Source organism: Rhinatrema bivittatum, chromosome 2, assembly GCF_901001135.1.
Source record: "Rhinatrema bivittatum chromosome 2, aRhiBiv1.1, whole genome shotgun sequence".
Taxonomy (NCBI): Eukaryota; Metazoa; Chordata; class Amphibia; order Gymnophiona; family Rhinatrematidae; genus Rhinatrema; species Rhinatrema bivittatum.
This window is the reverse complement of record NC_042616.1, coordinates 270784004-270807860: the sequence shown is the minus strand read 5'-3', so window position 1 is coordinate 270807860 and position 23857 is coordinate 270784004. Positions and strand designations below refer to the sequence as shown.

General features: G+C 45.4%; 1 protein-coding gene across 1 annotated transcript in view; it reads left to right on the top strand.

Moving 5' to 3' along the window:
- AMPH (amphiphysin) overlaps window positions 1-23857 on the top strand; it is a 467360-nt gene that overhangs the window by 147247 nt on the left and 296256 nt on the right. The window contains exon 2 of the mRNA XM_029587079.1: window positions 7239-7319. Within this exon, the coding sequence (XP_029442939.1) occupies window positions 7239-7319 (81 nt within the window). The remainder of the gene's footprint in view (window positions 1-7238; window positions 7320-23857) is intronic.

Sequence of the window (23857 nt, the reverse complement as noted above, 5' to 3'; positions counted from 1 at the left end):
GCACAAAACTGAGCAAAAGTGAGTGAAAGACAGCCTGTGTGTTTGTGTGAGACTGAGCATGTGAGAGTGAGGGAGACAGTAAGTGCATATATGATTCAAGACCCCCCCTTCTCCTCTTGCTAATCCAAGACAATCTCAGGGCACCATGAAATAAAAAATTCCCAGGTATGAAGAGCAGGGGAATTTTTTTTAATCCTTAATAGTTTTAATTGGATATTTGTATCTGCTGTTTTGAAATGTTTGATAGGTGTTTGGAACATTTTTATGAGTTTTTAATTGTTGGATGTTATTCTATTCTTCAACTGTTATGAAATATGTATTTTTTATTAGTGTGATTTTATTACTATTTATTAGGGATGTGCAGACCAAAAGTTTATGTTCATAAGTCCATAAGTCGAAAGGGGGGGTCATTTGCAGTCAATATGGACATATGGAGAATTCCATAAGTTGAGTCTATGTCCATATGTGCAAATAAAAATTTAAACCCCTCACCCTCCTTAATCCCCCCCCCCCCAAGACTTACCAAAACTCCCTGGTGGTCCAGCGGGGTCAGGACGCCATTTCTGAAGTCCTTTGCAAGGAGCACGTGACATCGGCGTCACGTGATTCCCCGCGCGTTCGCTCCGGGACCCTCGTTCGACCCAAAAGGAACTTTTGGCCAGCTTGGGGGTGTCAGGAGGCCCCCCCAAGCTGGCCAAAAGTTCCTTTTGAGTCGAACGAGGGTCCCGGAGCGAACCCGCGGGGAATCACGTGACGCCGCGTCACTCCGACGTGGCTCCTCGCAAAGGAGTTCAGAAATGGCGTCCTGACTCCTCGCTGGACCACCAGGGAGTTGTGGTAAGTCTTTGGGGGGGGATTAAGGAAGGTGAGGGGTTTAAATTTTTATTTTGGATCAACAATCGCGATTTCCAACGTATTCAACATAGCTATGTTGAATACGTTGGAAATCCGATCGTTTTCGCCTCATCACTTTTTTAAGTTAAAAAAAAAAAAAAAGTAGCGTTTTACATTTAAGTTCAAAATGAATGCACACCCCTACTATTTATTTTATATATTTTTTTATTTTTTATGAGGAATGGTGATTCTGTTTTTCCATTGTTGTAATGTTGTGGTTTCCAGTTCAGCTTTTGTCTGTATATTTCTATTCATACTTACTGTATGCTCTTTTTATTCTATATTTGGTGAGGGTCTGCTGTATTCTGCATGTATGACCGAGGTGAGGTATTCTGAGAGTGTGTAGTTTTTGTGTAGGGATCTATAGCAGCCTGGCTTGTTCTATTTTCCTAAAATGAGGTGTATTGGTATTTTAGGGCCTGGTATAATATTAGCACTTCTACCTTTTCATAAGTAGGGTTGTTACTGTTTGTGTGCTGGCACTTAGTTTTGTTTTAGTATGGAAGTTTTACTATATTGTTATTGTTATAATTCTTTTATTCATGACTTTCTTAGTGCTAAGCCCACACTGAACATGTTACAATAAGCCTAATGCCATATGGGTTCCAAATGTGGTTTTTTTTTTTGGTTTTTTTTACTTTTTTTGCAGGGTTTTCTAATTGGCATCACAACAGTGCATGAAAATATAATATACATGTTGTGATTTTTTTTTTTACCTCAGACTGTACTTTTGTCATTTTTCATATAAAATTATAAATGCCCAGTGAGTGAAGACGTCTTCCTCTGCTGGCCTCGAGAGTGACAGCGAAAGAAAAAAAGGGTTGTTGGCCCCATGGGGGACAGAGAATGCAGCATGAACAAAAATGTATTTCTGTTCAGAGAGAATACTCTTATCGTTCCCTTGTGTCATTCTTGACAATAAAAGTAATATTGAGGCTTTTTTTTTTTAGTTTAGCTGTGGATTGTTGTGAGTGGTGGATCACACAAGTGAGCACTGTCCATCAGGTGTGTCACAACGGGAAAAAGGTTGAGAACCACTGGCCTAGGGTGCCTAATACCCTTGCACAAGCCCTGATCCTTGTGGCACACCACTAGTAAAGCCCCTTTTCTCAGTGTGAGCAGCATGGAGCACTGCCCTTTATTACCTCACACTCAACCAGTGTCTAACCCAACAACCCTCTAGTCTGGATTGAACAAGACACCGCTGAGCCAATTTACTATTTCAATTGATATTGTGGGTTATATAGATGTGGTGTAAAGGATGGGGGTACAGATGGGAAGGTTTTTAACTCTTGGGGATATTGCCTTATTTTAATGTGTCTGTCCCCTGTGGACTTCTGTATTGGTATTGGTGAAGTGGGGAATATTTTGTTTTGCTTGTTTGGGCCATCAGTCTTACTGATCTACTGTACCTGGTGGAATATATTGTTTGTAATGGGAAATACAAGGTGTCGTGATTTTTTTCTCAGTTTTTTTTTTTTTTTTTAACTGGTTCCTTTGAAACTTTAACTTTATTATTGTTATAATTCACTTTGGGGTGGCAGAGTGCCAGAAACAGCAGACTAGAAATCTCAGTTTAAATGAAATGAAATGAAATGTTGCGCTGATCCTATAAAAGTTCTGCTCAGTCCAGTGGATCAGGTGCTACTCCCAAACATTCACTGCACCCAGTTACAAGTGCTTGCAGGGACGGTAACTTTCACAGCGGCGTGAGGGCACGCATTGACACACGTGTGCGTCGATGTGCGCCAAAGAGACCCCTTGATTTTCTAACTTGTGCTCACATATGCATGCATGTTAGAAAATAGCCTGGGCGCATGCGTCAGCTTATGCGCCCCCAGCCATGTATCTTGAGTTTCTGACGCATAAGTTGGGGAATTTTGAAATGGGTGTGCGTCCATGCTATGACCAGTTTCCCCAGTCTACAGTTACTCCTCCAGACCCCCATGACTTAACAGCTTGCACTCCCCCCAGTTACCCCAGATCCTTTATATCTCTCTTAAATGGCTGTTTGTTTGTTTTTTAAACTTACAGCTCCTCCATAGCAGAAGTAAACTTTACACGGCAGTGGACCTGAGTGCACGCCAAGGCGCATAAGTATTTATGCACACATTTCTTGATCATGCCCTGAAACACACTTGCCCCACCCCGCGTCGCCGGGCCTATTTTTTATAGGCCTGGCGACGCGCGTAAAGCCCTGGGACGCATCTAAGTCCCGGGTCTTTGAAAAAGGGGCGGGGAGGGGCGGGGCCAGAGGCCTCCGACAGAGCAGCCATTGCTGCTCTGTGGGAGGATCGCGTGCCGGCAGACTGCCGGCGTGCGCAACTTGTGCCTGCCCGGAGGCAGGTGCAAAAGGTAAGACAAGAGACAGGGGGGATGGTTAGAGTAGGGGTAGGCGGGGAAAGGTTAGGGGAAGGGGTGGGAAGGTTAGGTTAGGGGGAAGGGTATGGAGGAAGGCAGCGCGGTTTGGCGTGCGCAAGGTGCACAATTGTGCACCCCCTTGCGCGCGCCGACCCTGGATTTTATAACATACACGTCCACGTTATAAAATTGGGCGTACATGTGCGCGTGCCGGGTAGTGCGCACACATGTAGGCCGCGCGCGCTTCTTTTAAAATCTACCTCACATTATTTTTCCTTAAAAAAACTACTCTCACAAAAAAGTAGCAGGTAGAAAAGTTCCAAAAGAAAATCACAAAATCATTTCTCTTTGAAACTTGGGGCAAAGTCCTCAGGTAAAAAGTAACAATTGTCTTTTCTTAGAGTGGAGAGTCTGAAAATTGCCAGTTATTTGATCTTGCCAGTTTAGATTCACACCTGCAAGAATTCCAAACATTTACTTTAAATTTTCATTGAAATTATATGTACTACTAGCATTATAAATCTAAATCTGTTTATGTGAGTGAGCACTTACGTGCTTATTTACAATAATTATAACAGGAAAAATGAGAACAGCTTTTCAGATAGTATTTACAGACCGATAAACTAACAAGCCACTTCAAAGAGATTACTGTTCTATATGCAAAGCACACTGCATCTTGTGAATATCATTGAGGAGCGTGGTTCTCATGCAGAACAACACTGCAAATACAGAACGTCGATGGGATTTTGTATCAAAAATCACTTTTCCTGCTATAGCAATACATTGGTCAATTGGTACAGGGAGGATGTGACCTTTAACAAACTTGCTCACCTGATATGCATGCAAAGTTATGTGTGTGCAGCCTGATCATGCATATGTCTATTTGGACTGAGCAAAGTGTTCCCAAGGACAGAGTTTATGTTTCTCTATATTCAGACTGGATATACCGCCTATATAAAGATCTAGGTGGGGAATTGGGGAGGGATTTGGATTATGCGCATACTTTTGATTTTTCAAAAGTATGCATGTAAATTTTCCAGAAAAATCTCCCTGCACATAATAGCAGGTGTAATTTTCTGTGGGTAAATCTGGCGGGCTAATTTTCAAAATGGACTTTTGTGCAAGTCTGCCTTGAAAAGTTTGTAATTCATGAATTTTTTTTTCTGCTTAATTTAGGTGCGTCGTTATAAAATTACCCCCAAAAAGTAGCATCAAATGAATAATTTCATAAAACTGGCATGCACTAATTATACTGTGAACTGCTGATGAGCAAGGAAGAATTTTATATGGTCAGATTATTAGTATAAGTATTTGTTGCCCCCACGTCTTGATCTTGATTAGCTATGTTGCTAATATTTATTTATAGGGATGTGCATTTGTTTGAAACAAAACTGGAAAATGGGATCAATGTTCATATTAAACAAAATTAATTTGACACCCCCCCCCCCCCCCAAACCACAAAATGTTAGTTTTTATTCATTTTTGGCAAAGTATTGTAAATACAGAAACAAAATTTTTGGCTAGGCACATGCAGAAAATTGCATTAAATAAATAAATAAATATATATATACATACATGTAGTAATGTAATATATATATATATATATATATATATATATGTAATAATGTATAGTGATCCAATACCAAACAGGAGGATATCTGCTCATCAATTGTGATTAACAACCAAAAATAGTTGAGAGCAGAGAATTAATCAGTCCAAATCTTGAAAAGTTGTTCATGTTTATTTGTAAGGTAATTCAAGGCGGCTACTCCATAAGCTCTAATACATGCAAGTTTTCCATCAGGTCCCCCAACACGGACCATGTTTCGCTGGAAGCTGCGTCGGGAGGGATTGAGTACAGTGTATAATTTCAACCACTACAACCAAAACAAAACATTAAATTATAATTTTAACCAAAAGGACTACATAGGGCCTAATATATTGAATAAGCCGGGACACATATCTTCACTCAGGTCCAGTTTAGAGCTTATGGAGTAGCCGCCTTGAATTACCTTATAAATATTTTGTAACTGGGCGCGCATAGCCGTGCACATCTGGGTTTGAGCCGCCCAAGTTGGGGAATTTTATAACAGGTGCGCATCCACGCCATTTCCAGTTTCACCAGTTCACTCACCTGTTCGCCCGGTCTAGAGTTAGGTCCTCCAAACCCCTCTGATTCTTTAGCCCACACTCTCCTCCGTTACCCCAGAGCCGTTAAACCACACAGAGATGCCGGAGGTGGTTTTTCCTTTAAACTTGCACCTCCTCCGTAGCAGAAGGAAAGTTACGCGGCACTGGACCTTGATGGGTGCCCAGGCACATAAGTGCTTGCGTGTACTTTTCCTGGCCCCGCCCACACTATGCCCCCTTTTATGTTTCAGGTGAGACGTTTGCATAGCGGGAGATGATGTGCACCCATGTAGGCGGCTTTTAGAATCGGGTGGAAATGTGCGTGTCCTACGTGTGCACACATCTGCCAATTTTGCCACTCGCCTGGCTTTTAAAATTCGCCTTTTACTGAGCATTCACTCATTCGCCCTGAGCTCAAGTTTAGATTCCGACACTTTGCAATCATTTGTACATTTTATTTAGCTATATAAATGTGGAACATTAATATTTGTAGGGTCAGGCAGGTACCGTGGCTTCAGAAAAGGCTGTTTCCTCTATTTTGGCTGTCTGATAGAGCCTAATTGTGCTTAATCAGGAAAAACAATGGACTTGCACAACTTTACTCTGCCTAGTATTAAACCATCCTCTGATACCATTTCCTTGACTACTGCATCCTGTATGTTCCCCTAATAGTGAACCCAGCCGTGGGCAGTTTTCTCCCAGGAACTTCCAAAGAAGACGTGGTTTTTAAATTCCATGGTAACAACTTCCAGTGGGTAAAGTGGTACCTGCCCTTGAAAAGCAAGTTTTGCAAGAGAAATTTTAGCCAGTGTTTAAAAATAGAGATAAGTTGTTAAAATGTTTTTCTGTGGGTATTATCTGAAAAAGTAAAAGAAGAGGGTTTATTCTAATAAAATTTCCTATTATTCTGAAATTCTTTCCTTTTTCCTGTTGTTTAAGTTGTTTTTAATTCATATTTTCTATTTAAACAATGTAATTTGGAAACCCTATGTATCTCATAAAAGTCATCTAACACCCACTCTCCCCTTGGGCCTGTAGGTATAATTCCAATTAAATGCTTTTCTCGAATATCCTCTTAGTTTAAATTTGCATGATAATGTAGTAATTTGCTTTCAATGTGCATGACCCTCCTTATCCTTTTCCTAATATGTGCAGTCACTCTCTTGACTTTACCAAGGTCTGCATTTGAGCAGAGGAAGCACGCTGTGTATGTTCCAGCTGTAATGTCACTAAAGAAGTGAAGTACAAAAAATGCTTGCCCACACTTCAGTCACCATATTACCTCATTTAAATATTTATTTGTATTCATCAAAATCAATCAATTACTTTTGGTTGTAACTTTCTAAATTTCAATTTTGGGTGAACAGAGCCCAAATGTAATTCAGAAGAATAAGGAATTAGTGATTAGGAAAGTAATATTATCTCAATGGTTACTATTCCCTCCCAGGGAGGTCCAATGTTTTAACTTAAAACAAATGCAGCAACCTTAATTTTCTATATGAAACAATCCTGAAAACACACAAAAATGAGGTTTATGGTATCATCCCATTTTCCCCTGCTTGTATTTTCACTATGTATCCCAAAACATTATTGATGGGACATTAGAAATCCTAATATAGCATGATTTCAAATGAATAACTAGCTTTTGTCCAATACTTCACAAAACGTTGCTAAGTTTCATAGAAATCAAGGAAGGGAGAGCCACGAAGCACTGATCATGTTCTTCTGCTGTTGGTACTATATTATGTATTGTTGATTTCTTGAAGAACAGTAGTGCATAGTCATAGTGATAATGTATTTTGCTGATTGGAAGCATTCTGCAAGCACATCATGATTTCATTTTGAAATTCCAGGTTCTTCAAAAGCTAGGGAAGGCCGATGAAACAAAAGATGAACAGTTTGAGGAATATGTCCAAAACTTCAAAAGGCAGGAGGTAAGTTGCATTTTTATTGTGGAGAAGGGGGAGCAAGAAAGGAAGGAAGGGTTAGTGATAGGGTAAGGAGAATTATTTGCAAGAAGGACCGTAAATGAACAAAACAGAGATCTAGTTGTAATCATCTCAGAGGGCCACAAGGTAGGCAGTCAATGTAATAAAGTGATGAGGAAAGTTAAAGTTTACAGTATGCTGTGTTGCATAAGTTAAGTTATTATCAGTAGGAAAAAAGGAAGCAACATTACCCTAAAATAAGTCATTAGTGAGACCCCACCTCAAGTACTGTGTATAGCTCTGGAAGCTGTACCTTTGTAAGGGCATTGAAATGTTGCACTTACTGGCCACACCTGCCGTGCCAGTCCTGCTTCCCGCGGTCCCCTACATCGCACCGCTGGCCAGCTCACCCCGGACCCTCCGCACCTCTTTCCGGTGGTCCTGCCCCCGTTCCTTCTGCGCCGGGTCTCCCTTGGGGTGCAGGACGCCGCCGGTCTTCCTGCCTACCGAATCCTGTCTCTAGGCATGCACGACTATGGCCTCCAATTAAAGGGCCAGTGGCGGGAAATTCCCGCAGGCCCACAGGATGACGTCACCATGCTTGGCCTATTTAAGCCTGCTCCCACTGCACCTCCCTGACTTGGCAATGAGTCTCCTGCTTTGCAGTGGTGTTTCTGTGCCTCTTCTCTTCAGTCCCTGCCCTCTGTTCCAGTTTCCATTCCTATTCCTTTCTTCAGCTCTGAATCCCTCCTTCAGCTCCTGTTCCTGCTCCCGGCTCCTCACTCTCCTCTCCTTCACCCCTCAGATGGACCTTTTGGCTTTTGACTTCAGATAGGACCTCACACTGTTTGCTTGCTGCCTGCCCAGGACTTCGGATCGGACCTTACGCAGTTTGCTTGCTGCTTCCCCAGGACATCAGACCAGGATTTCTTCCCATCTGGCCACGCCATTCCTTGGAACCTGCCTCTGGTACTTCATCAGAACTCCCGTACAGGAGCCCACCTAAGTCCAGCTGGTCCTGGCACCCAAAGGCTCAACCAGCGGGGAAGGGGATTGGTATTGGAGAAGCTCCAGTTGGCTCCTTCCTTCCATCAGCCTTGCCCCCTGTCGTTGGGAACCTGCGGCAGGCCTTCCTCCCAGGTTGCGTCAATCCCAACACAGGCCAAGGGTCCACATTTCATGTCGAGGTCCCAACAGTTTGCCAAGTCTATGGACCCGGCGGAGGCCTCGGCTCTGCAGGCCATACCGATCCTGGCCCAAAAGATCTTGGAGCAGCAGAAGGTCCTGGAGTCCCTCACCTCAGCAGTAGAACGCCTTAGCTGGCACCTGGATTCCACCATTCAACCGGGAGCTTCGGTGTCCGCAGCGATGGGGGCTCCTGCTCCTCCTCCGGTGGCCTCACGGTCGGTGCTGCCCCTGCCGACACCACTATGTTTCTCTGGGGATCCTCAACTCTGCACGGTTTCTTGAACCAATGTCATATGCACTTTTGCCTTCAATCTGTGCTTTTTCTGGATGACCTCACCAAGACCACCTATATACTCTCCCGTTTGGATGGTAAGGCCTTAGCTTGGGCATCTCCTCTCTGGGAGCGAGCTGATCCAGTGTTACAGGACTTACAGTGCTTCCTCTCACTCTTCTGCACCATCTTCGACGATCCTGGGAGACAGTCTGTTTCCAGTACCTCCTTGCTACACCTACATCAAGAATCCCATTCCCTAACAGACTTTGTTATCGAGTTCCATACTCTGGCATTGGAACTTCACTAGGGTGAGAATTATCTGCGTCAATCTTTTTGGAGGGACTGGCTGGTCAGATTAAAGACAAGTTGGCAGCCCGAGAACTGCCCCCTTCACTGTATGGTCTCATTGAGTTGGCTGGGTGGATCGATTGCCGATTTCAAGAGCGATCCCAGGAATCACAAGACTTCCTCTGCCTACAAGAGTTCCTCAGCGCTCACCCTCTCCCAAACAAACGGCCAGTCCAGTCAAGGCTGCTTCCGAAGAACCCATGCAACTGAGTCGGGGCTGATTGACTACCAAGGAGCACCTCCGATGCCGTCATGCAGGACTATGCTTGTATTGGGGTGAGACAGGACACCTCCTGGCACAATGCCCGGTACGCACAGGAAACGCACAGGCCTAGGACAGGTTGGGGGACTTCAACTGGGCCTCACATTTCCCGACCCCCCTCTCACTTTTCCAGTTTCTCTCAAGATGGACACTCAGAAATTTCACACTCTAGCCCTGGTGGACTCCGGATCAGGGGGCAATTTTATCCTCAAGCAGTTGGTGCAACACATAAAGATTCCTACTTGCCTCACCTTGGTACCTCTCGTACATTCCTCTATCTCCGGGGATCCCCTGCCGGGCAAAGTCACCCATACCACCATCCCACTGGTTCTCCACACCGGTGCTCTACACGAAGAGACCATAACCTTCCATGTCATCGACCGCTCCATCCATCTGGTGGTACTCGGGCTGCCTTGGTTAAGGAAACATTCTCCTCAATTTGACTGGGCATCTTTGCAACTCTTGCAGTGGGGCCCCACCTGTCAGGTCTCGTGTCTGAAGTCGTCCGTGACCCATCGATGTCTCTCCACGGGGCTCCTCCCCGCTGGGCTACTGCCTTGTTATGCCCCCTATGCGGAGGTTTTTTCCAAGCAAGGAGCAGATAACCTGCCTCCTCATCGCTCATTTGATTGTGCCATCAATCTACTGCCTAATTCAGAACCCCCTCCCTCCCGGGGTTGGGTTTACCTGCTTTTCCTTGTGGAGACCAGGGCCATGTCCGACTACATGCAGGAAAATTTAGCCAAAGGTTTCATCCACAAATCAACGTCCCCTGCTGGGGCTGGAATCTTTTTTGTGGCCGAAAAGGACGGTTCACTCTGTCCCTATATCGACTATAGAGCCTGAAACGCCATCACATGGAAAGACCACTATCCCCTGCCTCTCATTTATGAGCTATTCGATCACCTACAGGGAGCCTGGGTCTTCTCCAAACTTGACTTGCGAGGGGCCTATAACCTTATTCACATCCAGGAGGGCGACAAATGGAAAATGGCCTTCAACACTCGTGAAGGGCACTACGAATACTTAGTTATGCTGTTTGGACTCTGCAATGCCCCGGCTGTGTTTCAAAACATGATGAATGAGATCTTCCGTGATCTCTTATACAAGTGTGTTGTATTCCTTTTGGACGACATCTTCGTCTTCTCCAGGGATCTCCTTACTCATCACCAGGATGTTGCCCATGTGCTTCAACGTCTCCGTGACCACCAGCTCTTTGCCAAACTCGAGAAGTGTTCATTCGAAAAGGAAAGCCTACCCATTTTAGGGTACGTAGTTTCTCAGCATGGATTTTGCATGGACCCGGAGAAGCTTAAGAGCATCCAGGAATGGCCGCAGCCCACTGGCCTATGGGCAGTTCAGCGATTTCTTGGGTTCACTAATTATTATCGGGCATTTATCCATAATTACTCCAAACTCATAGCCCTGATAACTGCCCTGGCCTGCAAGGGCACCATGCTGAAGCAGTGGCCCCCAGAGGCCGTAACCACCTTTCAATGTCTAAAATCCACTTTTCTCCATGAGCCATGCCTGCGACATCCCGATCCGCTGCACCCCTTCGTGCTCGAAGTCGACGTTTCATCCGAAGGAGTAGGGGCAGTGTTAAGCCAACCTTCTTCTACTGGTACGCTCCATATGTGTTCCTTCTATTTGAGACAATTTTCACCTGCAGAACGAAACTATAGGATTGGTGAGAGCTGCTGGCGATCAAGCTTGCCTTTGAGGAATGGCATCCCTGGTTGGAGGGGGTTCCAATACCCATCACGGTATACACGGACCATAAGAACTTACAATATCTCCATCAAGCCCAGTGGCTGAATCCTTGCCAAGCCCATTGGGCGCTCTTTTTACCCTCTTCAATCTCACCCTGCGTTACCGCCCAGCAGCTAAGAATACCAAAGCTGAAGCTCTCTCCCGCGCTTTCACTCCTGAAGATGTTACTGAACATCTTCGTCATATCATAGATCCTGCACGCGTCCTTCTGTCAGCCACCATCACCGTGCCTCTAGGGAAAACTGTGGTTCCCCACAGACTTTGCAACAAAATCCTCCACTGGGCCCATGACTCCTGCACCGCGGGACACCCTGGGTGAGCCCGCACACTTGCCATGCTCCTACGATTCTACGGTGGCCCATGGTCAAGACGGATGTCCAAGATTACGTTGACTCCTGTCAAGCCTGCGCTCAACAAAAACTCCTAATGGGTCCCACCTGGGGCCTATTATAACCTTTATTAGCTCCTGCGGAACCATGGTCACATATTGCCACTGACTTCATCGTGGACTTACTACCCTCTGAAGGCAAGACAGTCATCTGGACAGTGGTGGACCACTTCTCCAAGATGGTGCACTTCGTTGCCCTACCTAAGCTTCCTTCTGCTCCACAGCTGGCACAGCTCTTCGTGCAACATGTCTTTTGGCTTCACGGTCTCCCAAAACAATTTACTGCCCGCTACTGAAATGCTCTCTGCAAGAAATTCGATATCTCCTTGGATTTTAGTATGGCATACCAACCGCAGGCTAACGGTCAGGCTGAGAGGACCAACCAGACCCTGAATCAGTTCCTTCGTAGTTATGTTAACCTGCAACAAAATGATTGGGCTTCCCTGCTTCCTTGGGCAGAATTTGCACTGAACTCCCATATCTCCTCCACCACCAAATCCTCACTTTTCCTGTTGTTTTACGGCTGGCAGCCCCTCCCTCCGCTGCCTCTACCCTTAACAGTTCCTTCTCCTGCTGCTAAGTTAATGGCGCGTGAGTTGCACTGTCTTTGGGAACAAACTCAGCTTCTCATACAAAAGGCAGGTCAGAGATCCAAGAAAACTGTGGATGCTCACTGGAGACCTGCTCCACATTTCCAAACTGGTGAAAAGGTTTGACTCAGCACCAAATATGTCCACTTGAAGTTCCCGTCCATGCGCCTGGCACCCTGCTATATTGGCCCCTTTCCAGTACTCCGTCAACTGGGGCCCATCACCTACCAGTTATGTCTACCTCTTACCCTGAGGATCCACAACTCTTTCCATGCTTCCTTTCCGAAGCCTCTGGTGTTAACTTGGCCGTCACAAATTCCCCCCAAGCCTCAACCTTTAACGGCCGAAGAAGAGTCCATCTACCAGGTCTGTGATGTCCTGGACATCAGGAAAAGAGGCTGAAGATGGGAATACCTCCTATCCTGGGAGGTTTTTGGCCTGGAGGAGAATTCTTGGGAACCGGTCACCAACAAACTGGATAAGAATCTGCTTGAGCTATTTCATCTCTCCCATCCAGGGAAACCCAAGCCTCCAGGGAAAGGCCCTAGCGGAGGGGGTACTGTTGCACTTACCGGCCACACCTGCCATGACGGCCCTGCTGTCTACGGTCCCATAAGTCGCGCCGCTGGCCGGCTCACCCCCAAACCCTCCACGTCTCTTTCCGGCAGTCCTGCCTCCGTTCCTTCTGTGCTGGGTCTCCCTCGGGGTGCGGGACGCTGCCGGCCTTCCTGCCTGCCGGGTCCTGTCTCTAGGCGTGCGCATGACTGTGGCCTCCAGTTAAAGGGCCAGTGGTGGGAAATTCCCGCGGGCCCGCAGGATGACATCACCACACTTGGCCTATTTAGGCCTGCTCCCACTGCACCTCCCTGACTTGGCAATGAGTCTCCTGCTTTGAAGTGGTGTTTCTGTGCCTCTTCTCTTCAGTTCCTGCCCTCTGTTCCAGTTTCCATTCCTGTTCTTGTCTTCAGCTCTGACTCCCTCCTTCAGCTCTGACTCCCTCTTTCAGCTCCTGTTCCTGCTCCCGGCTCCTCGCTCTCCACTCCTTAACCCATCAGATGGACCTTTTGGCTTTTGACTTCAGATCGGACCTCATGCTGTTTGCTTGCCGCCTGCCCAGGGCATGGGATCGGACCTCACGCTGTTTGCTTGCTGCTTCCTCAGGACATGACCAGGATTTCTTCCCACCTGGCCATGCCACTCCTTGGAACCTGCCTCCAGTACTTTGTCAGAACTCCTGTACAGGGGCCCACCTAAGTCCAGCCGGTCCCGGCACCCAAAGGCTCAACCAGCGGGGAACGGGATTGATATTGGCGAAGCTCCAGCCGGCCCCTGCCTTCCTTCAGCCTCACCTCCTCTCATTGGGAACCTGTGGCAGGCCTTCCTCCCAGGTTGCATCAATCCCAACACAGGCCAAAGGTCCACATTTCATGTCGAGGTCCTAACATGACAGAATGGAAGCAATTCAGAGAAGAGCTCCTAAAAGGATACAAGGCTTGCAACACAAACTCTACATAAAGAGGCGTAGGAAACTCAAAATTTTCACACTGGTGGAAAGAAAGAAAAGTTGGGATATGACAGAAATATTCAAATACTTGATGGCTTCAACAAAGTACAGGAAGTTGACATTTTCCAAAGAAAATGAATCTCAAAGAGGGGGGTTATGATATGAAGTTGGTTGGAGGAAAATTCAGATAAAGCATTAGAAAATACTTCCTTACTGTGAAATATTGGATGTCTGGAATAACCTACTAATAGTGATAGAAGCAACCAAAACTGTGACAGATTAAACATGCTTGGGACAGACACATAATACAGTAGTAATGGCAGGCTGGGGCAGGGGGGTAATATGTAAAAGAAATGAGGGATCGGATTTGAGTGTTTGCTTAGTCATATGAAACTGAAGAGGTCTAAATAGAGGGAAATACAAACCAATGTGCAGAGAGTGATTGGCTACGTCAGGCTTCCAAGAAGACTGAAGTTGACAGCATGCAGTGGCCATGATTAAATAAATTACAACTCTAACATCAGTGATACAGCCAGATGAAGCTTCCAAGAAGGTTAAGGGAACCTTGTATGGGGTGGGCAGGGTTAAAACCCCAACATGAATGACCACAGGAATGCTGAATGTTCGGGCAATAACCTTCCTGGTTTTGGCAGCTGTTAGGATTTATTTCAAAGCTTAATGGTAAGGCATGGAAAAAGGCTTGGGTGATGTATTAGGTATAGGAATTGTAAGAACAAAAAAGGAAGATGTTGACTGAAATGGCATCCTAGTGGAGGTGGTGGAGGCCTGCATGGTAACATTTTCAACATGATTAGGACAATTACAGAGAACAGTGTAGGAGTAGGATTGAGAGGTAAAGTAAAAGATATAGGAGGGGGAAGGGGTGTTGAGCCAATGTTGGCGTTAGCTTCAGTATGAAAATATATATGCTCATTTATCAAAAAATAAAAAATAAAAGAGGAAGACGACAGGGAAGACAAGGGTAGGTCAATTGCTCCTTATTTGCTTTATCTACAAATAGGTTCATATTCAGCTAACACTTACCAGATAAAGTTAACTGGACAACTTTGTTTATTTAACGTTGTCCAAATAATCAGCCCAAATGCATGCTGGATTTATATCTGGTGAAAATTTACCTAGACAGCTAATTATTCAGAGAAACCTGAGTAATTTGTCTGGCTAGTGCTGAATCTAAAACTGCGCCCGGGGAATGCCTCAGTGCCACCTCCTTCCAAAGTGAAATGAACTTATTAATAAAGAAGTACCTGCAGTCCAGCCCCACCACCGCCAGCCTTAGAAACATTGCTCTGGAGCAGGTGAATGCAATCAAGGATGGGGGAAGGGCAATATGGTTTATGGGGATGGGAGGGAAGGGTAGGGAACATTTTTTCTGACATCAGGATTTGGTGGGTGGAGCTTTTTCGGAGGTGGATCTGTCCAGCAGGAACATTGTTAACTGCTGGGACTTGGTGGGGGATTGATAAGAGGGGTCTGCAGAGCATTTCTGAAAAGGATTTACCAGCTGGCACTGATATTCAGCTGAAAACCTAGCCGGTTAGGTTCAGCTAAAAATGCATCTTAAATTAGTGAGCTAAAATTAGTCCGTTATTTTGGCCACTCAGTATATTTTTTAATATTTACCTCTGCATTACACTGTGGTCTGTGCAATAACCAGTGTCAAAACCACCATGATAATTGCCCAACACGTAATATTAATTTATTCACTCTGATTGGCCTGCTCACTGTGACATGTCAGTGAAAGGACCATTCACCTTTCAGAAGGCTGTCCTGGAAGGGACTTGGTACTTTCACTGGCCGGGAGGGAGGAGATTTTCAGTCTGGCAAGGACGGTTTTATCATAAGGATCTCCGATTCCTGAATTCAGGTACTGGACCCCCGGGTCCAACTCGGACCGCTTGGCCCATTGGGCAGACGTTGGGGAGGGAGCTTAGTTCAGGTCAGCCGCTGGGCATCCAGCCATGTCTCCTACGTGCTCAATGCCAAGGACGCGCTAGGGACGCATAATTTTCCCTAGCGTGGCCTTTTTAGCGCAGCAGGTCATTTAAATATGACATCGGGTGCCCAGGAGAAGTAGTTGGGTATGCGTTAGGAAAGCGAGCATTCAGCATTGAGTGCCCACTTTCTGTGCACTGATATTGCGTCAGCCTGCTAGTGAACCAGGTACTGATATGTTAATGAAAGATTCTGGCAATTGCTTATCCCTTACTATCGTATTTGCCACTGCAAACACACCCACTTTCATAAACACACTTGATTAGGACCACTCAGCATTTATAAAGAAGAGTTCATCTAGTGTAAACACCTTCTCTTGGTTTTGTTTTGGGTTTTTTTTATTATGCAAGCATTACTGTTAATTTGCATTATAATGCAATTTCCATTGGAGTTTGAATCTTCACTGAATTACAACAAGCAGGCACTAAACAGATACTGAATGTCCAGTCTGAAATTCCAGAGGTACAGAAGATTCAGAAACATATAGCATTGTGACAGTCATGGTTTGGACTGCATTACACTGTGTCAATAAAAATAAGTCAATAAAAAAAACAAGCAGCAGTTTATGAAAAAACAGGATATAAATGAGTACATGAAAAAGATTTGCATAGTGTGGTGAGAGAGAATGAAAAATAAAACCAAAAGGGTATGGCTTCCCCTTTTGTATGTTTACCAAAACCAAGCTCTATTAAAGAAGGGGTGAAAAGAATTTTGTGTGGTCTAGGGCAAGAACCAAAATCATCTTGCAAAACAGCAGGACGTGAGGGCTGAGGGAGGGAGAAGGACTTGGTGTGGGTTGATCTCTAAAGACATTGAATGCTCTGACATTCAGCCTTGACATTAGCTACAGTAACATCTACAATGCTTGAAAATGAGCAAGCAACTTGTCTTGGGACTGAGCATGTTGTTGATTGTAGTTTGAAAAATGTGTGCACATTTGCAACATAGAGCAATCTATATTTAAGAAAATAATCCCCAGCAGCACAGTCCTCCCCGCATAAGTTTATTTGAAGGCGTGCTTAGCTTTTTAATCAAGCTTCCAGTCAGAGAAATCATCTTCAACCTTTCTTTATCATCTGCTTCTAGTGTCAATTCAAAGATTTATTGCTGGCTGCTTCACATTTTGCACAGTTAAGTAATGCTGTAGTCATAAAAATGCATCCTATTGAGAGATGGAAGCTGCCAGGGCAGAGGCTTGCAATGTGCTCACCTATTCTTGCAGACTGGTGAGCTGCTTCTATATTTAGTGCAGACCTTGCAGTTCCCTCATCGTATGTGAGCAGCCAGCAAGGTCCATGTCTACAAAGTGTCTGTGTTGGTACCAGCCTTAAGATTACAGCTGGGGCACAGATGGCTAACATGGAGGCAAACAGTTCCCAGGGAACAGACAAGCTGTTAGCAGTACAAGAAACAATTCCAGAATATAGGTTGAAAGTTGAGTCCAGGCTGAGGTTAAAGCTGGGAAGTCTAGTTGAGACGAAGGAGCAGGCAGGAACTGTGTACACTACATGACAGGAAACAGACAGGAACCATAACTGAGGCACCATAACCAAGATCAGACGGGAACAAGGCAACAGTCTGAGAAAACAAGGAAGCAGGAACTGATCCAAACAGAACAGAGACTGGAAAAGGCAGAAACAGAGCTTGGGCCTGTCAAATCTGCGGTTGGCAGCAGGAAGGCATGAACAGGGCCAAAGTGAACTATTATGCCAGCCAGTAGCTCAGACAAAGGAGGAGGTTAATGCACAAGACAATCAGGTCTGATATCTTCTGACCCAACAGTAAGAACTTATTAATGAAGACTCCCAGGAAAAAAGAGATGAGCTAGCAGGAAGACCTCTACTTTTAATGACATATAGATTCACATTCAGGAAAATTTATTGGCAGAATACTTATTTATCTGTATATTGCCAAAGTAATGTATCGAGTGGCAAACGGAAAAAAATTACAAAGTATACAAGTGTAACCCTTCGTGGGGGTTTTAGTCCCAAGGGCACCCAAACAAGTGTATTTTCTTCGGGACTGCTCTGGCTAGCAGTTTTTTCCCATGCTTAACTCCTAACCCTGGGGGGATTTTTTTTTTTTATGGGGGAAGCTCTCGCTTATGGCCCAGGCTATGGTGTCTTGTTTCCAGTATGTTTAGAATATAGTTGCACCCCCATGGGGTGAGATGGGACAAATCAACAGGACCAGGCTTGGGGTGTTTAATGAAGGTTTACTGATTTGATTTGTCTATAAATAGTGAAATTACATCTGACTGTGATACATGAATGATTTTCTCTATAGGTAGGTGTCTTTTTTTTTTTTTCAGGCCTCTGGGAAGAGCTCCCATGGTGATTTTCCTTGTGCAAAGCTCATCCAGCAGCTATCCGGGAATCCTATTTGAGAGGGTTCCCCACTTCACAGTAAAAACCTTAATCCTTCTCCTTTCTGGATACTCAGCCTATTCTGGTCCCATGGATTTAGAGCCGGTTGGGGTCTCCCTATCTGGTTCTTTCATCCTTCATTAATATTTCTGGGGACTTTTCTTGGGGAAAAGTCACATCGGATCAGGCTACTTCAGCATTGCATCCCAGTAGGGAGAGGGGAGCGGGATCCAAAACATCCCCATAGTGTTTGTGTTCCAAAAAATACTTCTAAAGTTAAAGCTGGATACACCTTCAGCCGTTGCTGTCTCTTGCAGCAAGCTCCGTCACTGGTGCTTGCCCACCTAGGGTTTAGTGTGGACTCTCAGGTCTTTGGTCCTCTGGGTGAGAGTTCTTTCACCTCTAAAGGGAATCAGACAGAAAAATCTCTCTCTTCTGTAAATTAGTGTGAGAAGTACCAAGTGGCAGGGAGTGCATGATAAGGTATCACTTCCAACTGAAACCCCAGGGTGAAGTTGGAAGGCCTCTCCAGAGTATAAAACTTAAACATCCTTACTGTTCCAAGGCTTCCTAAAATGGATCTACCAAAGAGTCCTAAAATGGCTGGGCTAAATAGAATTGAGACATCGAATCCAGACTCTGTAGGTTGAGAGGGGCTGTGAGGGATGGACGGCTCATTGATAGTGTATTCTGTACAAGAGTTAGTGGTATTTAGAGGCCAGTCCGTAGGGGTGCCACACAAGAAAACCAATAAGGGTTCTGGTGATCTTTAGAATTGTCTCTGGTCATGTTATTATTCTGGCTTGGTGGAAGTATAGATTTTGAGGTAGATCTTAAAAAAGTACACGCGCGCGTACTTTTGTTCGCGCAACCGGTGCCAACAAAAGAACGCCAGATTTTATAAGATACACGCATAGCCACGCATATCTTATAAACTCCGGGGTCGGCGCGCGCAAGGCTGTGCAAAATCGGTAGCCTGTGTGCGCCGAGCCGCACAGCCTGCCTCCGTTCCCTCTGAGGCCGCTCCGAAATCGGAGTGGCCTCGGAGGGAACTTTCCTTCCAAGTCCCCCCACCTTCCCCTCCCTTCCCCTATCTAACCCACCTCCCAGCCCTACCTACATCCCCCCCTATCTTTGTTGTGCAAGTTACGCCTGCTTGAGGCAGGCGTAACTTGCTCGTGCCACCTCGGCATCCCCCGGCACAGGCCGCAGTGCTGGGGGACTTGGTACCGCCCTCCCGGCCCGCCCCCGAACCGTCACCATGCCCCCGGACCCCGCCCCCTGACCCCGGACACGCCCCGGACACACCCCCTCCCGTCCCTTTTATGAAGCCCCTGGACTTACGCGTGTCCCGGGGCTTTGCGCACGCCAGTGGCCTATGCAAAATAGGCATGCCGGCACGCGAGTAAATCCTGCCGGATTTACGCGCGCATGGCTTTTAAAATCTACCCCTTTATTTTTAAGATGCAGCTGTCAACATTAAAAAAAATTTTCAGGGATTGGGTCCCTCCTCTTGCCCACTAAACCTGCTTAATCCATCATTCCTTTTCTGAACATACTACCTGACCTTTCATTCATTCTCTAGTTACCTCCTGCTTAGCCTACTGTGACCTGTTCCTTATAGGTCTACTGCTGAATGATTTCTCTCCATTACAATCTGTCCAAAATTCAATGGCATAACTTATCTAACTTCGTTGCCATTACAACCATTTAACCACTCTTCTCAAATCACTTCATTGGCTCCACATCTGCTTGCACATAAAAATAAAACTTCTTTTACTCACCTACAAATGCATTCAATATACAGTACCTCATTACCTGTTCATTTGTCGGGCAAGCTGCTCTTGTTGGTACCCTTCTCCTCCTTTGCTAAATCTTGACGCTGTGCTTGCCACCTTGCTATACTGATTACCTGGAATGCCTTTCTGAATGCTTGCATCATTGTTGCTGTCTTAGCAAATTCAAATCCAGCCTAAAAATCTACCTCTTGCCAACCTGGTGGCTAAGATGGTAACTGCTGACTGTATAGTACAAAACAAAAACAAAACACTATGTTGTGTTAGAGGTCTCTTGGGCCAAGGTAGGATTGACGCAACCTGCAGGGAGGAGCCCTTCAGGTTTCCACCATTGGCAGGTGGACCCGAGGGAATCAGAAGCCCAACTGGAGCTTCGCTTATACCAGCCCATGTTCCCCTTGAGTTGAGCTTTTGGGTGCCGGGACTGGCGGGTTGTATGTGGAGGCCTCTGCTGATGGTGGAGGAGGTCATCCTAGTGTAGCTGGGTCAAAGCAGATAAAGGTCAGATGTATCCAAGTCTGTGTTATGGTTTTGAGGTATTGGAGTGGATTCTTGGGTACTGTGGAGATGGCCACTCCCACAGGGAGGAGCCTCGTGAGGAACCACAGTACTAGGCTAGACTCTAGACACGCAAACATAGAGATTTGTCTTTTATTATACAGCAGAATGATACCACCAGAGGTGGCAGTAGTGAGGTGATCCAGAGGTAGCAGTCCAGGGGCCCTTGGCAGAGGAGACCCTGCAGTGATAGTATAGGGAATGCAGGATGCAAGTTCCCAGTGCAGGGCTGTAGATGAAACAGACTGACAATGTTAGATTACTCACTAAGTTGGTAGCTGTATAGGTGGAGATCCCAGCAGGCAGAAGTAGTTGAATATAGGCACCGAGGCAGGGAGAGCAGACCCTTGAGGAGCGAGTACCTGGTATCCCAGATAGGCACCTGAAAGAAAGCAAAGGGCCCCCGAGGAGCGGGTACCCAGGTTAGAGAATTACCCCCAAAGGGCAGAGAGAGCTTCCAGCAGCAGCAAGGAAGCGGCAGAGTAGCTCAGACCGGAGGCATAGCCAATCCTTGCTAACTTGATTTGTTAGCAAACGAAGGGCAGGCTAAATACCCAGATGGCGTGATGTCACTTGGAGGGGCCGCCTCCGAGGTTCCTGCCATGACATGGATAAAGACATGGGTGGCGTGCATGTGCGCACCCTAGGAGGCCCTCAGGAGAAACATGGCGGATTGCCTTGTCATTGCCATTCCGGGGACACCGGAGAGAGCGGCATGCAGACGCGGCAGTAGCCATCTTCCCAAGGCTAGTGGGGAGAGCAGAGAGAAAGGTGAGGCACAGAGGTTGAAGCCGTCTGAGACCAATGGATGCAACAGTCTGGATGATGGTCAGGAGCAGGCAGCAGTCAAGCATATCTGTGGTAGTCAGTGGTCAGTGGCAGGCAGCGGTCAGACATATCCATGGCAGGTAGTGATCAGTGGCAGGCGTGGTCGAGCATATCCGAGATCAGGCTGAGGACAAACCAAGTATCCATCTGAAAAGGAAGAAGGGATGGAAAGACAGGAAAGGTCAGGCAAGGAGAACCGAAGACAAAGTTGGTACCGAAGACTAGATGCTGGAACTGAAGAAGAGATGCTGGAACTGAAGACAAAATGCTAGATCAACATGCTCTACTGCAGGAGGAGGGAAACCTCTTGCTGAGGCAATAAAGGCATGAGAGAGTGAGCCCTTTAAGGGCTTTAGTAGTGACATCATCATCCAGGGCTGTGGGGCTTTTCTGCCACTTGTCCTTAAATTAAGGGAGATCAGGCGTGTGTGTGCCTAGGGAGAGGTACGTCAGCTGGGGCTGGCAGTGTCAAGCCCCGTGAGGAGTCGGCAGCATCTTATGGTGTCAGAGCACCATGGGCCACCATGTGGAGCTCAGGCAGTGTGTCAGGAGAAGGCAGGACAAGCCCGAGCAGGGAGGTGAGTGTAGCAGTCTGCGGGAATAGCCCATGGACTGCCAAACGTAACATACTGCCACTCACATTGGAAAATACTATGAAAAAAATTAAGGCCATATTATTTAAATGTATCATTCTATCAAAATAAATCCTTAAGATTACTAACCAAAAATAAAAAATGCAAGCGTGGTGTCAGAACAAATTTATGCTGCAAATTAAATCTGCTGTCTCTTGCCTGAATGGGCTTCAAACAGACTCATAAGTCAGCAATCACTTTAAAATCATTTACACCCAAGCAAACAATATATAACTTCATTCAGTGCTTGAAATATATCAAAAACGTATTCCATCCATAAGACAAAAAAAGTCAGATACTTATCCTTCTGTAGACATACAAGAACCAGTAAAAACACTTTTAAATGCCCATGCCCAATACCTCAGTATTTCGGCAGAAAAGACTGCCTACCAAAAGGGCTTCTCAAAATAGGCTGAAAATACAAAATAACACAGAATAATAAGAACATAAAATTAAAAACATCTAAATTCCACACCGAAATGCCTAACAATAGATAGTCCCATCCACATTCCTCTCAGACGGACGCCACACATTTCCTGTGTCTTAATGACGCCAGTGACATCCGTGCATCATTAAATCAAATAAAGAGCACCTCCACAACAATCTCTCCACAGAGCAAAAAGCATAACATTCACTGTCAATCGTTCCCAAAAAGGAAACTTCACCTCAGTGAATGAATCAGCATGACAAGATGTTAAAGAGACACTGTCAGAAAACACTGAGCAGTCGCCTTCTTTGTTTATCCCCTTGTGGATGTACAGTCTGCATCCTGTACATTCAAGAGTGTTCAAGCTGACAAAAAGACAAATCATAATTACCTGCCCTAGCATTCTCTCGAGGTTTCATCAACACTGAAAATAAAAATCTTCAAAAGTATGACCAAAGGGGCTTCTATCTTTTGACATTTCACACAGCTGTGATGCTCTAAAATATTCTGTGTACTGCAATGTTGAAAATCCTCAGTTCGATCCTTGTGTAAAGTCTTCTGCTCCCTGTGTTAGCTGGGCCTAGGGATGCAAGAGAGGCAGTATTTACAGTCCTTAGTGGGGAGGAAGTCATGGTCATTTCTTAAAAGGTGACATCTAGTGGATAGATTCGGGACCCGTGATTGCAAGGCCCTACCAAGAGCTGTCACTGCAATGACTGGGCTAAATATATGATTGGAAGAGATTTAAAATGGGAAAAAAAAAAATCCCTGGATGATAGTGAATGAAGGCTCATTGCATCAGGATCATAGTCCTGGATCTGATTAAGCTGGAAATACAAATGAGCAGGATGAAACAGCCAGATAAAAAAACAAAAAAACCCCCTTCACCTCGTTGAAGCCACATTTAAAACATGAACCAAATTTTTTTCTGCACAAAGCCTTCGTTTAGTTTAATCATTTGATTATCTGCTATTCCATTGGTTCCCAAATATGTTCTGGAGGACCCTCAGCCAGTCGGGTTTCCAGGATATCTACAATGAATACGCATGTGACAAATTTGCATGTACTGCCTCCATAGCATGTAAATTTTATCTCATGCATATTCATTGTGGATATCCTGAAAACCTGAATGGCTGGGGGTCCCCCAGGACAGATTGGGGAACCTCTGCGCTATTCGTTAAACATCAAAGTAGATAGCAAAATCTAAAAATAAAAAATAAAAAAATATCTCCAATATAAATATTAAAACCTATAAAACACAACAAAATCACATAACAAAAAATAGTAGCTCAACAGACTCTGAACTTTAACCATAGGACATAGAGAACAATGACTCTCAGAACCTATTATTTATTTCAAGATTGTAAACTTCAATGAGTAGGCACAATCTCTTTTATGTGTCTATACAACACTTGTAGCATTATATAAATAATAATAATGGGGTAGATTTTTAAAGTTATGCGCGGGCGTAGATTTGTTCGCGCAACCCGGCGCGAACAAATCTACACCCGATTTTATAACACGCGCTCTGCCGTGCGCGTGTTATAAAATCCACGGTCAGCGCGCTCAGGGGGGTGCACAATTGTGCAACCTGTGC